A 17,528-nucleotide genomic window follows, 5' to 3' on the forward strand; every position below is an offset into this window, starting at 1 on the left:
ACCTGACTGAAATTTGTCATAAATTTCATGTTTTTCTAAAAAAGTGGTACTTAACTTAAAAAAGTGGTAAGTTGATCTGCAACTACGCAACAAAGACAAAGACATGACGACAAGACACCAGAAGACAATCAAGAGCCGAGACTAAACAAATACAAGTAATCAAATATATTACAATATATTAATATATATATATATATATATATATATATATATATATAATATTCAAAACACTCAAAAAACAGATTACAAGTCTGTAGCCAAGAGCATCATAACATTATAATGAATGTACATTTCACACTGCTTGTAAATTGCTCTCATTGACTCAGTAATTAAACTCCTTCACAAAAAAACATTATCAGGTCTCGTCATACAAATCTTTAGCTACAAGTAGCAACCAAAATCACAGCATTTATAAATCATCGCATTTATTAATCTATAAACTTATATGATTTTGTTGGACATTGAGCAAATGTATCATTTTCTTTCTTGACCATATCAGTCACAGGATGGTCACTCACTAAGCAAACCAAATGAAAGAAAATGTCGTTCTGGGGCATTTTCTTGCAGCCTGTCACATTTAAAACAAACCTCACAGCTACTGCTAGCAAAGGTTTGAAGAGTGAAGAACTAGGTTAGGTAACCTGGACTGCCCTGACTATACCAGTAAATGAGTTACATGTACAAATACTTAAATGCAGAAGATGTGTGTTAGCTAGATGCAATGTTCTATGAACTGACTACTGCACAGGGTCTTGCTGCCTTTTGGTGCACCAAGGCGTCAAAATGCCATTGCTAGTTTATTAAAATCTCTCCGCAGAATCTCACACACACACACACACACACACACACACACACACACACACACACACACACACACACACACCTTCATACTCCAAGTGACTTTATTTGCATGATACTCATACTTTTGCACATTTCGATTGCACTGTTGCTTCTGCACTGTCTTGTGTCTGTATCCTGTCTGGTTTTGCACTGTCTTTGTTTTTTTGCAAATTTTTGCACATTGCACTTTATGAAGTTCTGTGTTGATTGTGTGTTATATGTCATATGTAGCACCGCGGTCTAGGAGGAACGTTGTCTCGTTTCACTGTATAGCGTACCATTGCACATGGTTGGAATGACAATAAAGCCACTTGACTGTAACCTCCAGGTACTTTGGACCTTGGTTCTTTCTGACATGCAGTAAGGTGATGCTCTGTTCTCCTCAGATGTACGCATCTCTGCAGTGGCACTGTAACAGATCAATACTGGCTGAGTTTGAGTTTAACCTACAATATAAAATGATAGATCAAAGTTGTATAGAACAATTTAAATAGTGTTTAACAGTATTGTTGCCACATTCTTTAAACTGTTCTTCAAAGGCATTTGCCTTGTTCAATGTAACACTATCCTGTTTTTTATTAGATAAACAGAAATATATGCTTCAGCAGGTCCAACAAACAGAAATAAATCTGTATTTGAATTTCTCAGTTTATCTTTTATCAAGCATCTAAGAACTTATTTGTTTAAAATTAATTAGGTGGAAATGTTGATTAAAAAAAAAATCCTAAATGCACCTGCCAGGTGTTCTCCAAAATTATAAAACTGACTATCTTTTAAATCAGATATTTATCTTTAGCATTTATAAGAAAGCAAACAGCTGAAAACGAGGTAGACATTAAACATGAGCGAAACCACAGATCTTATAAAGTCTTTTGCACTGCTATGGTTCTGTGCAAGAATATGAAGGTGACAGGTGCAGAAACAGGACCTAAGGGGAGGCTGGGTTCGACAAAATGGTCAGTTGTTCTCTTTATACACATTCAGGCTTTGTTTGTTGGTGGGGGCAGAGTTCATGAAGTTTTAGTGATTACAACACGGCCCATTGACATCCGATTTTTTTTTTTTTTATTCTTGGTTCTGTCTATTCGGCACAGTAAAGAGATCAAGAGAGTGATCAGGAATGGCTGCTCATCTCATCTGTAATTTGATGATGAAATAGAAGGGAATGAAAGGGGAAAAGACGAGTGCATACCTGGGAGCGTGAAAATCATGATGGTTGCTTCATGACCGCTCCTCTTGCCCTTAGTGTAACATTCAGGGGAAGAGTGTCCCTTTGTTATCGCCCCCCTCTCCCTGGCAATTATCACAAACTCCACTTCCCCTGCCCTCCAGAGCCCAGAGAACTGAGCGGCCGGAGTGGGAGAATAGCTACATTTATAATTTTTTTCTTCTCTTTCCATAGATTAATTTTCTAGGAAGCCCTGTCACTGCTGTACAGGAAAGCAGAGCGAGTGGAATGGAGTGTAAAAGGAGGGAGATGGGGGTGGGCGGGTGGAGAGAGATTGGGGCTACAGTGCACGAGCCTTCTCGCTTTTTCGTTTCCTTTCTTTCTTTTTTTTTTTCCTTGACAGATCATTTTCCATGCAGGGGTATCAGGGGGTCTGGCCGATAATTGGCATGCAGATTGCAGCTGATGGCGTCCCGCAACAGAAGAAAAGAACTGGCTAGTTAGAATAATGAGCCAGCCTGCCTGATGGATGGGCGAGGGAGGAGGTCATACAAAATGTTTCAGACACAATTCCTACCTCCCCTCCTTTCTCCCCCTCCTCCTTGCTACCTGCACCTCCCATTTTTATTTTTCTATTTTTCACAAAGGCCTGATATTTCATTATTTCCTCCTCTCTCTACCCTTCTAGGGTAATGAAAGCGTCCCATCTTCCTCTTACTTCCACTCTTCTTTTATTTCTTTTTTTCTTTTTTTTCTCTCTCCTTGCCCAGCTGCGAACACTTCCTCTCCCTTACGTAGTGCATGGTGACAGTACAGTTTTGGGTACGCAGAGACTCTAAAATGTCACATCTCATTAGGAGCCTGACACCCTTTAGAGACTTTAGTGTTTTAATTACAGTAAAGGAGTTAATTACTCATCTCTCAGCGGATTTCAGTTTCTCACCCTCAGTTAGCAAGAAGAAAAGTTTGAAACACGGGAAGTAGGCCTGAATGTAAGAATAAGAGGTGCTCATAAATGCCAGTGATGTTCTTGTTTTTTTTGTACATTTTTGTGGTGTAAATCATTTTTGAATAAACTGTTGTGTGCTGGAAGCCATTACGCCCTACAAACACTGAGCAGAGGACAGACTTGAGGACAAAGAGGGGTTAAAGCTTTGAGGCTGGTTAAATAAAGTGGAAATGCATTTTCTTAATTACATGTAATGCAGATCATTTTGCACTATAAGTTGCAATTTGTATAAGTAGTAAATAAGACGAATAACGGAACTGATAGTTAGATAGCTAACTGTTCACATTTTATCATATGGCACCAGTTTGGGTCTAGATACTCAGGTAGCTGGGGGCGGGGGTGGGGGTGGGGGTTTCGATCTTGCTTGTGTTGAGTGTTTTCTTACTGCTAGACTTTTAGTCAAAGTTTTTCTTTCTCTTTAAATCTATTAGGAAATTATTTCCGTATAGATGAATGGATCTCTGCTCCCAAGGATTCAAGAATAAAACTTCAGGCACTTTAGCAAAAGCTTAAATTTAGTTCAAATCTACATCAACTACCTGCTCGGAGGAGAAAACAAAACCAGCAAGAAAAGAAAAACAGTTCAATTCAAGCTGAAGTTAACGATAACACCTCTAACCCTTAGCATCCTCAGTCAGGTAATGTAAACGTTCTTATGATGAAGCAACATTTCAAAGAAGCAGAGAGCTGAGTTGGAGTGCTCAGAGCTTCGCAGCTATGAACTCAGGGTCTCCCTCAGTTATGTATCAATAACTTGAAATGTTGTGTAAGAGATGGATTTTGGTTGGGAAAAACTGCTTTTGCTCTTGTTAAATCCATGTAAGATTTTCCCTCATTTGCATTTTATTCTGACTGGCTGCACTGGCAGCGTGCATGCTGCCTTGTCCGTGTATTAACTGTTCCCTCAGAGACGTCTTAAGATCTTAAATTATTACTTATGAGATTCCTGTGTACTTTTAGGGGAGGACTGTGTTTAAGGAACTGTTAAACAACATGTAAACTTTTATTTTTTCATCTGAAGAGGCACTTGCATTTTAAATTATGTGAAATAAGGAGACATTTAGTGATGATGTTACCAGCTGCACTGGTTTTATTCTGTGTGTATATAACTAAGCCTTGTGTTACTTATATAGAAAACGAATGTGCACATCTTGAATTCTTCAGTGACTGGCTACTGCAAATTTTAACTAATTAGTAACAATTACTAATATGTTGGATCATCATCTCCATCAATAAACCCTACTTACTATAATAACAGATGCTGGTGAGTTTCAGCATGCACTGCAAGACCCTCTTGCAGGGCAGCATTGTAATGAAACAAAATATTTTTAAGGATGCTTTAATTGCTTTTGCAATAAATAAATAAATACAATATCACACAATGAATGCATGGTGCTATCTTTGGTTTATGCTGAGATAAAATCCAGTCATTCTAACACAGCTTCTCTGTTTGGGCGAGTGTGTTTAAGAGTAGATCCTGGGCTTTCCCTTCAGAAAACGCGTTTTACCTTTTCACCACCCCGAGGGTTGCATTTTACTGCGAATGCCTCTAATCCCAGCGGCTTTACAGATAATTAACCCAGACTGTCATTTTACCCTGCACATCACGCCGCTTTTGATCAACCTCCTGGGTCAGGTAGCTATAGGTAAACAGAGGAATTATAATAAGTGTTATTAAGCGCCGTGTTGTGCATGAGCGGATCAAGCACTTCTTCTTGTTTTTTTTTGTTTTGCTAACATCTTTATTGATCTTTACCTCTGCCTATAATGCATCACCAAAGAGCACACTGTGGTCTTTCAGGAAACTAAGACAGACAGTGCTTTAGTTTAAAAACATTCATACAACTTCATACTTAAAGTCTCCAGATTGCAGAAGGAAATATTATACAGTGGTTAGCTACTTTACAGGTTAAAATTTTACCAGAAAGATAGCTTGTTACAGAATGTACATCCAAGGAAGTGCATAAAATGACTGTAATAATAACCTATTTGTTTTTATTACCTACCAGTTACCATGTTATACACATCCTTTAACCATAATACTGCTTCTTATTATAACTGGTTTTGTACCTATCTGCCACTCGCATAAAGGCTAGAGTTTTGTCATGATTTCTTATTTAATCTGATACCTAACTCATTTACTAGTACTTAATCATTAATAAAAAGTATGAATCATATTTTATAATGAAAATTTAAAAGAAATATGCTGAAGTGATTTTAGAACCACAAGATAAAGTAACTTCCCTTACTTTATCTTGTGGTTATAGATCGGCTTTCCTTTCTGTGGCACTGTCACCTTTAACCTGACCTCTGACCTTTTGGATTTTGCTGTATTTGCTTTTTGGATAAGCCAATAGCTCCCCTTAAATGAGCTGTTTTGTTTCGCATATGCCTTAAAAATTGGATAATGGTTGTGCCATGAACTTTTTATAAAACTGGAATTATTGATTGTAGTAATCAAATTAACACAAGGTGGTACTCAGGTAAGTATGCATGGGAGCTGCTACAACCTACACATATTCACAGGTCTCAAATGTTTCTGTGAAAAAAAAAAAAAACTTTTACTTTGAGTAATTTCAAGCTTATTCCTGGAGCTATCTGGTTGGCTATTCTGTTTGTTTGTTTTTTTGCTTGCTTCTACTCCTTTTTGAGAGAATATTCTCCACCAACAGCTTAAAAATCGTATTTTTTTCAATAATGGTGTTGTGGGAATTTGATTTTTCCCCCATTTCCACTTTTTCCAGCATGGAAAAATAAATAAACGCTACATTACTTCCGTAAATGCCAACAAAGAACAAGAACCAAAGAAAGTTTAACGCTGGTGAGAATCTTGATCGAGTTCTGGGGCTGCACTCGCTCTCAGCAGCTTAATCTCACTTGCACCCTCATCAACACAACACAGAAGAGAACAAATTTACTGTTTCATCCTCATTCTTCCAAGCACGCTAAGGAGCTGTATACAGTACACACCAGATCAAAGCCTTAATTGAAAAATAATTATAGGTACTTAATCATAGAAAGCACTGGGCTAATTGAAGTGAAAACAAGGAGGCAAACGCGGGCCCTCAGAATCGTGGCAGAAAGAGGATATTGTAAAAGCTTCTTCTTCAATCTCCATTGTCTTCCAGATTAAATAGGAGAGGGCTATTAGCAGAGTTAATTGGCTCTCTAATTTAGATCTCGCCCCACTGAAAGCATAACGGATGTGAGCCTGTCGACCAATGATGTGTGCACTCTGTCACACTGTCCTGCTGGACTGTGATTGGTTAATTGCTCAGGGATTTTTGAAGTTTTCTATCATTCTTCAAATGTAGCAGATTTGTGGGGGCTGTGCTCATCTCCCTGGCTGCCCAGGTAGCGTCCATTGTTAGGATGTTTGAAGTGGGTGAGTGTTACTCATTTACCACAGCTAGACCACTCACACTGCCTTCTGGCTCCTGTTAAAGCTGCTTTTTTCTTTTTTTTAACCAACACTGCTAATTCATACTGATTTTGCTCATGCGCCGCCTTATTCACAGGAGGGGAAATGCACTGAAATGCTGATTGTCCTCCTTCTGACCTGCTCATATTTTGTTGAAGTTCCCGATGCCCTCAGAGAAACAACACTCCAGGCCCTGTAACGTGAAAGCCCTCCTTATCACACTCCCTGCAAGTTAGCTCCCTGTTGTGATCGCAGCCTCTGTTCTCTGCACTCACTCTGCCCTCTAGTGTTCGTCAGGAGACAGTGCACTGATTGCTGAATAAAAATCCATTTAGACTCCCAAAAGGTGGAGGACAGTAAATGGGCCATTTTTCTACCATTTTCTGAGACAGCCTTTCATCATTTCAGCACATCTCTTTCTAGTGTTTTCTTATTGTAGCCTGAGTGGTAATGGAGCTCTTGACTGGAGTTCAAAATAGAAGTTGGTGTGGAAATTTTCTTTCAAGGTTTGTCTCCAAACTTTCTCTCTCTTTTTTTCCTTTTAAAAAAAAAAAAAAAAAAAAAGTTATAGAAAATGACACAGACGCAGATTGTGCTGTATCCCCTCCTACATGAGATATATACACTGCATCAACAAAGAGTCATTATACAAGTTTTGAAACTCCTCAACTAAATATTTGAATCCAGGCAAAAACCAGTGAAAAACATTCACAGTCAACAGAGTATGAGTTCTAATGATCTTTTGCGACTTTTATGCACCACAAGAAAAGTCTTAACAGCTGCTGAATGGATTGCCATGAGATTAACCTCTTGTATTCACCGAATCACAAACATGTCTTTCCAAACAAGGATTTGCAATGCTAACAGCATCCGCAGCTAGATGTACAGATGTTTACTTTCTCCAGGGAGGACTCTTCCCAGGAGAGTTGAAGCTTGCTGTCTTCACCATCATTTCTCATAGGAGCCAGGACTGTCTAACAAGGAGTGCAGCTGTTGCCCTTCACACTCTGGAAACACTATCAACCCACCACCTCAGACCAAATTTGCACTAGCTGAGTAAAAACATTGGTCCAGATATGGGTAAACGTGAGCTACTTTAGCTACATTGTGCTAAAGTAGGTATTCAAGTACAACTCGTTCCTAAATTTACTGAAAAAGATTTTGACACGTGGGTTTTCTTAATCTACCTTCTCAACTGTGTCTGTGTAAGTTCTCAATACTGAATAGTTGAGATCAAGGCAGGTTCATGAAGATGTGTCACTCTCATCCGGGAGGCTTTATCGGTTCTAAAAGGTGATGGGGAGCACCAAGAATTTCACTCCCAGTGAGGTAGTGATGGTTCACCATCAATGAACAGAGGTGGTGGCCTTTGAGACCAGCTATAACTCAGTCTTGAGATCCCTTCCCTGGCAATTCAACCCCCACTCAGACCTTGACCCATGTGACTTTAATAACTCACAGGAGGACAGCCTAGGTCATCATGTGACATGTCTCAGGACTACCTCCAAGGTTAAAATGCATAGGTGTTAAATATCTGTTCCTTCACTTTGGCTCTTAGAGGTGAAGAAGCCTCTTAGATGAGAGATGAAACATCTTCATGAAGCTATAAAACAAGTCTAGTTGGCTTCGACTCAGACATTTGAAAGGTTTCCATCCCTGTTTCAATCCAGAAGAAGTTTGTAGCTGGCCATTAAACCCCTCAGACATTTTCCCAAGTTGCTATAACCCAAACACAGCTAAAAGGAGTATTGGACACAAATATGTTATAGTAATAAGCCGGTATTTTATTTCCAAGTTGTTGGTATGATGATTTTTACAGCTTATTATTTTGTGTGAAAATGCATGTTTCTTAATTACTCTTTTGTCTGCTTAGCTATATATGGATCAAATGAAATTATTAACATTTTGTGCATTAATGTAGATGTTTAGGTTTTGACAGTATTGAGTGGTACAGTGAGAGTTTGTGGCTGCAGACCTACTGACATGTGGAGGCAATGTCAGCTGTTTCTTACAGTCTTATTCACAGCAGAACAAACACCTTCAGTGAACAAATCTCTGTGAAGTACCTTCTCTTTTTATGGGCATTTTCATGGGCAGCTCGTGATAAGTAAACAGTGGTTCTAGCAGAAGCTAGAGAAGTTATTTGCTCAAGGTTTGGCCTGCTGGGGGATAAATGGCTTTGCCCAGCAGACAGCAAAAATCATTAGTACACCCTGTTACTAGCTGCTGGTATTTCAAAGGATGTTAATCAAATCTGGCTGCCTATGTAAGGGTACATTTCACTGGGTGGGCCAAGACTTGTTTTCAGAAAACTTTCAGGAGTAATTTTTGTGTGGGAAAAGAGGCCAGAGAGGCGGTGTAGTTAAATGTTTTTTTTTAACAATCTTCTTCTCTTGTATTTTATTAGGTTTAATTTCCTTTATTTTAGTTTATGTATTAATTGTGTGCTTGCACTGAGACTAAGGGCTGAAACTGTGTTTAGGTTATTTTGAAATTACGAAATCATGGCAACAGCAGTTTTAATGTCAAATGAAAAGATGAAAAAGTAAAGAAATTATATATAAATGTGTGAATACTGAGCGGCGGAGGCTGTGTTTTTACTCCGAACAAGGCCCCAACCCAGTTTCGATTCAGTCCCGGTGTCTCAAATGTTCTCCCCGACATATCAGCCACAGGCAAATTGGTTTCAGTTCACTACAATCGTATCAGTATTTACTTTCGCCTGACTGGCTGCTGGTGCCACAATGATACGCAGCACCCACCCCAACAATGCTGTCATCCAGTATCGTTTAACAGCCTGGCAGAGGCATAGAACAATATTTAATCTGCAGATGTTGTGCTTCTAAACTGAAGCCATTTTTACAAGTCTAACATACAGTTTAGTGAAGAATAACGCTCAAAATAAATCTTGAAAGTACCATGTTAATGCAATCATCTAAGCTGATAAAAGCAAAACTGTTGTGGGTGCAAGCACATTTTAATGCTTTATTTCCGACTGTTTCTGTTCACCTCTCCTGGGGAAAGATTCAGAGTGAATCAACAGAGTGAAATGCTTGAGTGCTACCTTGGATGACAGACAGAAGTAATCGGCAGTAAGTGGGAGAAGCATATTTACATCTCACAGTATCCTGCCTGCTGCTACTGACACGCCGGGCTTCCCATCTTCAGGACATGGCCTAAACCTGCATGCCCTGTTCTGAAATAACCTAATTTTGTCAGTTATTTAAAAGAAAGAAAACAAGTCCAAGTACATGGCAGCTTATTGCAATTTGTTCGAAACTGATCTATTCAATTATAACATAACAGAATAAAAATAATCGTATTAAACCAGAAAAACTGTCCTCATCTTTACAAGATTGTCTTAATGATATCATTCTCGTTATTGTTTCTTGTTATGTCTTCACTATAACAACATATCTCGGGCAAAAATATGACCAGAAACTGAGATGATGTTATGTTACAACAAGAAAGGATCGTACTTCATTGAAACCTTTGTAATCATTAGCTAAATACTTTGGATCCCATCTCACCAATATGGAATTGTTTACACAGATTTTGTATTGTTTGTACTGTAAATTTGGATTTTTCCAATATTTGTCTTTTCCTGCATCATTCTTAGGGGGTGTAAGTGATGATTCGATCCAAAAGTTTCACATTTACCCATCACTTCCTGTTGCTATGATTTTCAAATTAGTTCTTGGGGGATTTGGTCTCTTGGCGTTTTCTCTCCTCTTCCTTAAAATATTCTTGAGGTTGTTTTCTTGACAGTCGCCCTTCTACTGAGACCATTTCTGTTGAGGGTTTAGCAAACAGTAGATGGATCAACTGGTCCCTGAAAGATTCTTGTCAGTTTTGAATGGTAGCATGTTGGCTAGCTTAACAACTTTGCAGAAAGTGCTTATGACGTTATGATTAAATATTAAAAGACTGCTTGTTTTCTGAAACTTTCAAGAGGCGTGTGCTGACATTTGCAATCAGAGTCTGCTTTGTAATGCCTGACTGTGCAGTTTCAAGCTTCAAATGTGAGCACGCCCCTCTTGAGCCAAGTCCCCACAATTGTTCTGTCTTGTATTGTTCTGGATTGTTTGGCTTTGGCTTTACTTTTGTAAAACAGCAACGTATGATCCTCATTTTCAATCTACTGTCACTCAAATCTGACCAAACCAAGTCTGAACAGTCCAGGTAGAAAGAACCTATTGGACTTGGTTATAAAAAACCAGTCTGCACACTATGTGTTCAAATTCGTTCAGAATCAGGAAGTAGGTCACTCTTGTGACACATTTATTGTGGTGACGTGTTTAAAGCAGAAGAAAATAGTGTAAAAGGATCAATTTCATGGCATGACTAAAACATGACCTTGAGTGTTTGTTAATCTAAAATCAAATGAAGTGGTCTAACTTTATTTCTTTTTAGATTAACAAACACTCAGACGATTGTTGTATAAAGCACTTGGAGTGTTCCAGAAGAGTAGAAAAGCGCTATATAAGAACCAGTCTGTTTACCATTTCTACCCAACAAATCTGGTATAGAAGCTGAATGACCTCCTTCTCCAAATTTACCAACAGACCATCATCATTTCCTCATTTTAGATTTTCAAAGACCATTAACACAAACTCACAAACAGACTTCCAACCCTCTACACGACGAACACTCCTTACCAACATTAATCGACACTGATACCGATACGCTCCACCCAAATCTGTACATAAGTGCAAACACGCGGGGTTACTGGTAAAGTCCTTTTAGACTTCATACTGGACGATATCATATTCAAACACAGCTGCAGTGCTGAGCAAAGGCTGAACTGAGAGCACTTTACGGTTTCCAGCAGCAGAAAGAAGACGGCAGCATGGCGGCCACGTTGTGTCAGGGTTTAGGCTTCGTTCTGAGTTTGATAGGAATAGCGGGAATAATCGCGGCGACGGGGATGGACCAGTGGGCTACACAAGACCTCTTTGACAACGTTGTGACAGCCGTGTACTCGTACTCGGGCCTGTGGAGGTCCTGTGTTAGGCAGAGCTCCGGCTTCACAGAGTGTCGACCATACTTCACCATCCTCGGCCTGCCAGGTATGTTTTAAATCAATAATTAATTCAGAAAGAAGAACAATACAAAGAACCATGTTTGGCGCATGTTTGTCACACCCTGTTTCGAAAGGAGGGGAAAATGTGCTCCCCACAGTTTCCCGAAACCTGGAAGTAAGTCTTGGGTAAACATCAGATAAGGTCTGTTCCATGTCGAAGCCTACATATCAGCAGGCAGCAGTCAAACACTGCCATTTCATGACTGTCCGACTCTGGTGGTAACTCAGTTTGAGTGGAACATCTAAAATGGCTGCCACAATGACCCAGTTAATAGGATTCATGTTGTCGGCGTTGGGCCTGTTTTTAATATCGGCTGCAACAACAATGGACGAGTGGAGCTTACAAGACCGATCTTTTACAGTAATAACAAATTTTTATACCTATTCTGGTTTATGGAAGTCGTGTGTAGGGACGACGTACGGTACCACACAGTGTCGGCCTTATTTCACCATACTTGGCCTGCCAGGTAAGAGAATTACACTCCAAGAGAAAAAGACATTTATCAAATATTTCTCGACATGTCGGATTAAGGAGAACATTTTCTAAAGGACCTCGGAAGGTACTTTAGAATATTTGGGAGGTTTTAGGGCAGATTTTCCCCCCCCCCGTTTCCACCCCCTGCCACTTTTCCGACCAGCCCTGGAATAAAAATGCAGTCGACTGCAGAAAAGATGGTGTCTCTCCGGAATCAAATAGAAATTTGATGAGACATCCAAAGCTTAGCTGAGCAAGCACAAGCTTTAGCAGAGTGTCACACAATGTAAAGTACATTTCCACACTCTGTACTTAACAGCTGAATGTAGTGTAGAGCATATTGTATATAAGGTCTTAAGGGATTAAATCTAGAATAATGCAGGTACAATATCTGAGGACGCTGAAAGATGGCATTTAGTTCAGTGTGTTTCACCACACGCTGCTTTGATTTATGAGTGCTGGAAAATAACTGTAATGTGCTTTTTTTTCTTCCTTTTTTAAAAATTTTAATTGAAAGTGAATGCCGTGACTGTCTGGCTTTTCCTGCCTCTATTCATGATGCACATGTGCATCAGTAAAACTAATATTATTTACTATTGCCGGGGATTTTGACCCCCTTTCAGAGACTTTTTAGAACTACTGCTAAACTTGTAATTCAGCCCAGTTATTCTTGTATGTCTATGGATTCATATATTTCCATGATATATGTAGAAGAAGGTAGAAATCCTTGCATAATAGTTGATTGTATTATGCTGTAAAACACCTTGAATTCTTTTTGTATTACATTTTAGTCATTTTAACCACGGTTTCGAACTAATTACGCAAATAAAAGCAAGTTCAGTTTCTAATGACGATATCTCTTGTCTCTTTTATGCCAGATATTATCTTTAGCGGAAACTTTTAATGATAGCCGACCTGCCGTTTTCCTGTGACAAAATATATTGAACTATTGAAGCTGCTACCTTACAGTTATAATTAGTTTCTAGTGTGTGATTTGTATTATGGTGGCCATGATCAAAGAAGTACTCAGAAGTAAAAGTACAAAAATATAATTAGCGAAAAGTGGTTTTTAAAAAGAGCTTCTCATGACTGGATGAATATAAATGATGCTGAGTAAAAGTTAATTTGAACCTTTTAATATAATGTTGCATATTCAAATCATAATCACATTTTTTGTATATATTACCTTTAGTACATAATAACTGAAGTTGCACAAGGCACAGTGTTGCCTTCTAAAACATACAGCGCCGTACATTAACCATAAAAAGAAGATATTTTAACATGCATGCTTAACTTGCAACACTCCAGAAATATTTAAACCTAAAATTTGAACTTATGTATTATAATACATTTCAATTTTCTACTCATTTGAAATATATTTAGGTTTGGGTTGTTTGAATATTGTATATCTTTTATTTATTTAAACTCATTGAGTTAATTGTCAGCATTTTCTTTTTCTTTTTTCATTTTCTTTTTGATAAATCTTAAAGTATCTACAAGGTAATACCAATCTCACAAACAGATGTATCCTAAACATATGCTAAATGTCATAACTTTGATTTTCAGCTCTGCTCCAAGCCGTCCGAGCCTTGATGATTGTTGGGATTGTCCTTGGCGCTATCGGCTTACTGATCGCCATATTCTCGCTGAAGTGCTTGAAAATGGGGAACATGGAGGACAACTTGAAAGCCACCATGACTCTGTCGGCTGGGATCATGCTTCTCCTTGCAGGTTACTTCACTAACAATGCTCAGGTGATATCGAAGAAGAACGGTTTTGCGGTAATACCAGCATTAATTCTGATTTTTTTCAGGTGTCTGTGGGATTGCTGGGGTGTCAGCCTTTGCTAATTTGATTGTACAAAGTTTTCAGTTCACTACATTTGCCAGTGGATTCAGCAGTACAGGCAATGTTGGTGGACTAACAGGAGCTCTGACGCCAAGGTAAAGATAAACTGAAATTAGCATATATATAGTAATATATTACCTGCTGAATTAATTTTGGTAATGTTTAACCTTAATAATCTTTCAGGTATACTTTTGGCCCTGCACTTTTCGTGGGTTGGATCGGTGGTGCTATCTTGTTCATCGGTGGCATCTTGATGTGCCTGGCCTGCCGTGCAATGACACCAGAGAAACACCGGTAATTTATAACTATTTGTGATCTTTAAAAAGATTGGTAGGAACAGTGGCCTCTCTGTTCCCGAACAATAAAGTAGCAGAGATGTGAAAACTGCAAAATAGGGCAAAATACATTACGCACACAGATTATATTTTCAGTGTTTGATGTATGTGACGCTATCCCTCAGGTATGATGGGATGGCCTACAAAGCTGCCTCCCAGAACACGATGTACAGGCCTGACACCAGATCCCGGCCCGTCTACAACGACTCCTACAAAGCTCAGAGTATGGATGGAAGGCAGACAAACCAGAGATTTGACTACGTGTAGAACCATGTCTGTTTTAATACTCTCTGTGATAACCTTTCTACATTCAGCATTCATTTTTTTATTTCTCTCTACTTTAATTTGGAAGACCGGTTTCAGGCCTAATTTCATGTTACTTTTGTAATGTAATCACAATTATAAAGTCTGTGCTGTATATTTTGTATGTGTGTCTGTGTTAAATAAAAGGTGATTCTTACCTGTTCTGACACTAAATTCAGTAGCACAACACATAACGCATATTAAACTCAATGGAGGGATGTGCAAATGTCATGTTTGACAGGGATAAAAAAAAAAATTAAAACAAAGGAATATTTGCACAGGTTCTTGTGCAGATTAGTACTTAATATAAAAAATCTACCCAGTAGGAAAGCACTAAGATGCAATACAACAACTACTACTACCTATTGCTCCCACAGAAATTAAGAGGCAAGAAGCATCCAAATGCTAATCAAATGTACTTGAATTACTGATTATCAGCAAGTGTGAGCGCCTCTACAAAAGCAGAGGTTTTGGCAGTTTGCTGGTCTTGAGCTGTCGGGCGTGTTTTGCACTCACATTTGCTTGTGGCCAATGAGGCAACCATGAACTGCATGTCAAAGTATTCTTCAGTCAGATTTGAGGTCATCTGTCTGGCAGCTAAAGCTTGGCTGAAACTGGGTCGTACAATTATGCTGCATAATAACATACATGACAACAGAATGCCTGACAAAATAAAAGAATCAAGTTGCTGCAATGGCCTCAAGAGAGCTGTGCACAAACAAATGTCTTCAAGTCTCAAAGAACTGAGCAAAGTTGTACAGAAGAGTGGGCCAAAATTCTTCCACAACAACGTGAGACTGAGTCATACAGAAAATCATTCAAGTTACTGAATCATGAGGTGGAGTTTGGTTTTTCACAGGAACAGAGTCTTGCGAAAACGTTCTTTTTCACATAACCCAAGTGTTTTTTACCAGTTTTGTTTGTGATATTATGTCAGTAACATATCTTCTACTTACTTGGATGAAGGTCTGTTTCCAGGTTGGGGCTTTCCAGTCAAGGTCTTAATAGACAAACCTTTGCTATGCCTTTCGAGGAATTTAGACACACATCAGCTCAGTGGAACCACTGTTAAATTGTATCTGAGAGCCTCTTTAAGTGAACCTTTGTAAGACTGTGTAAAGAAAAGAGAGTCTCTTTATGGACCCTTCCTTTACATCATACTATTTTTTCAAAATGCAGCTGCTGTTGCCAGCTAGCTTAGTCAAAGTTAGCATTAGCAAATTAGCATTAGCTTGCTAATGCGTCCCCATTTTGAACTGGAGTGGAAAAGATAATATGTTTGCCACATTAACCTGATACTTTAATAAATAAACAAATAATAAATAAATAAAAATAGCAAATGTCATGTCTAATTCTTGCCTAACTGACCAAATGTTGTTATTGGTACTATTGGTTAAATGGAATTAAAGTTTATTTTATGAATGTATTATTTTAATGTGCATTCATACATGCAGCAAAGTCATACCTGCTCTAACATGACTAACCTTAAGGCCTTTTATCCACCTAAAACTACTGTTTTAGGGATTATTTTACAGCCTATAAAAATACAATGGCTTTGTTTTTACAGAGGCTAGTTTACTCTCCTCTTGAGCATGAATATAGCATCTGGGTCTGAAAAGTAAAACACATGCAAATGTATTTTGAAGGGCCACTCTTCTGGTTGCAAAAAGAAATAATCTCAGTCAGAATCTGATAAACAACTCAGCAAGTGTTATAAAATACCAAGATCTGCTACTGTTTTCCAGACAGGACTTTATTAGCCAGAGCTCCCTCCTCACTATACAGTCTATGAGCCATATATATTGAATGTTTACTTTCTAGGTTATTGGTTATGTTCTAATGGTACAGCGACATTTAGTAGGTTTGTACAGTTTGAAACTAACCAGTGGAAAATGAATGTGAAGAGGCTTGTGAAATGTACATATAATGTAGTAATTAATTTAGGGACAGCTGATTTTTCATAAGACTGCACCATAGTTTTGACACTCTTATACTTTGAAAGTTTTAACATGATTAAATTTTCTGCACTTTGAAAAATGTGTACTTGAAAGAAAGCTTGAGAAAAATGAAATTACATTTATCAAAAGCCAAAACAGTTTATTTCTGCTTTCATACAAGTCATGCTCCAACCATCTGAAACAACACTCATATTGATTATTGTGTTGTTTATCCTATTAGCGTTATCAAAACAAGTGGTCATCAGTTACATGTTATCTCTTGCCCTGCAGCGCCCAATGATAAATACAATTACTTTCACATTGTTTCAGTGTAATTGAATAAAATCTGTGCTCCCTCCTCAGATAGATGCTGTGTCTTTGGTATAATCCTTGCTGACTGTTCAGATGTAACAGGACTGATCTTTCATACCACGACAGCATAGCTGTCTGTTACTCTGCTGGATTATGCCCTTAAATCCAGCAAAGAGAGTTTCAGTGATTTGCATGAAATCACATTTCTTGATAATTGAAATTAATGAAAGTAATAAGTAGTAGTTACATTTAATAACATTTAATCACTTGTTAATTGTTTTAATTTAATTTTAAAGGAAGTTATTGAGACCATGAGACAACCCTTTTTAAGCTTCTTTTCTGCTTAACAATTTTTGGCACAGCAGGATCATGTTCTATTTTCTTTTCCTAAAGCTTCACCAGTTATTAAGTAAATGTAACTGCGTTGGGATTGCAAAGTATTGCTCATGCATTACTTATTAACTCCCTAAGAAAAGTAATTTGGCACATTAACAGTATGAAACCTCACATGTTCATATGTTGCACCTGATCACTGCAATTTTGCAATTTCAATCTCTTCCTTTCTGCAAAGCAAATTCACAGTACTTTGATCTAAAGTCATAACTATGGCAAAAGCACACATGAAAAGGCCTGAACTAAAGTGATACAATTGTTTGATGAATAATAACAAATTGGGCAATGATTTTATGAACAGTGTTTCTTTAGACAAATAATATGATTACAATAATGTATTGCTTTTTTTTTCTTGCCCCTTGCTTACAATGCATGACAATTTTAATATTTTCACCGACACCTAG

At 38.2% G+C, this 17,528-nt stretch overlaps 1 protein-coding gene across 2 annotated transcripts; it reads left to right on the top strand.

The window, feature by feature from the left end:
• Positions 1 to 10,862: 10,862 nt before the first annotated feature.
• LOC146491231 (claudin-18-like) lies at positions 10,863 to 15,854 on the top strand. Of its 2 annotated transcripts, none has more exons than XM_085151906.1 (5): positions 10,863 to 11,507; positions 13,563 to 13,727; positions 13,810 to 13,939; positions 14,028 to 14,138; positions 14,305 to 15,606. In XM_085151906.1, exons 1-5 carry the CDS (start codon positions 11,288 to 11,290, stop codon positions 14,444 to 14,446), a joined length of 768 nt encoding a protein of 255 aa, XP_085008032.1. In that variant the 5' UTR covers positions 10,863 to 11,287; the 3' UTR covers positions 14,447 to 15,606. The 2 variants fall into 2 exon arrangements, with proteins under 2 accessions (XP_085008032.1, XP_085008033.1); XM_085151907.1 differs by lacking the exon at positions 10,863 to 11,507 and adding an exon at positions 11,534 to 11,988 and having other exon boundaries at positions 14,305 to 15,854.
• The last annotated feature ends 1,674 nt before the right edge of the window (positions 15,855 to 17,528 follow it).

Source organism: Neolamprologus multifasciatus, chromosome 23 (assembly GCF_963576455.1).
Source record: "Neolamprologus multifasciatus chromosome 23, fNeoMul1.2, whole genome shotgun sequence".
Lineage (NCBI taxonomy): Eukaryota > Metazoa > Chordata > Actinopteri > Cichliformes > Cichlidae > Neolamprologus > Neolamprologus multifasciatus.

Bases quoted from the DNA above. Each gene is read 5' to 3' on its own strand.
- LOC146491231 (XM_085151906.1), top strand. From the start codon at position 11,288: ATGGCGGCCACGTTGTGTCAGGGTTTAGGCTTCGTTCTGAGTTTGATA. The intron at 13,940-14,027 runs GTAAAGATAAAC...ATAATCTTTCAG, and splicing joins ACAGGAGCTCTGACGCCAAG to GTATACTTTTGGCCCTGCAC. The intron at 14,139-14,304 runs GTAATTTATAAC...GCTATCCCTCAG, and splicing joins ATGACACCAGAGAAACACCG to GTATGATGGGATGGCCTACA.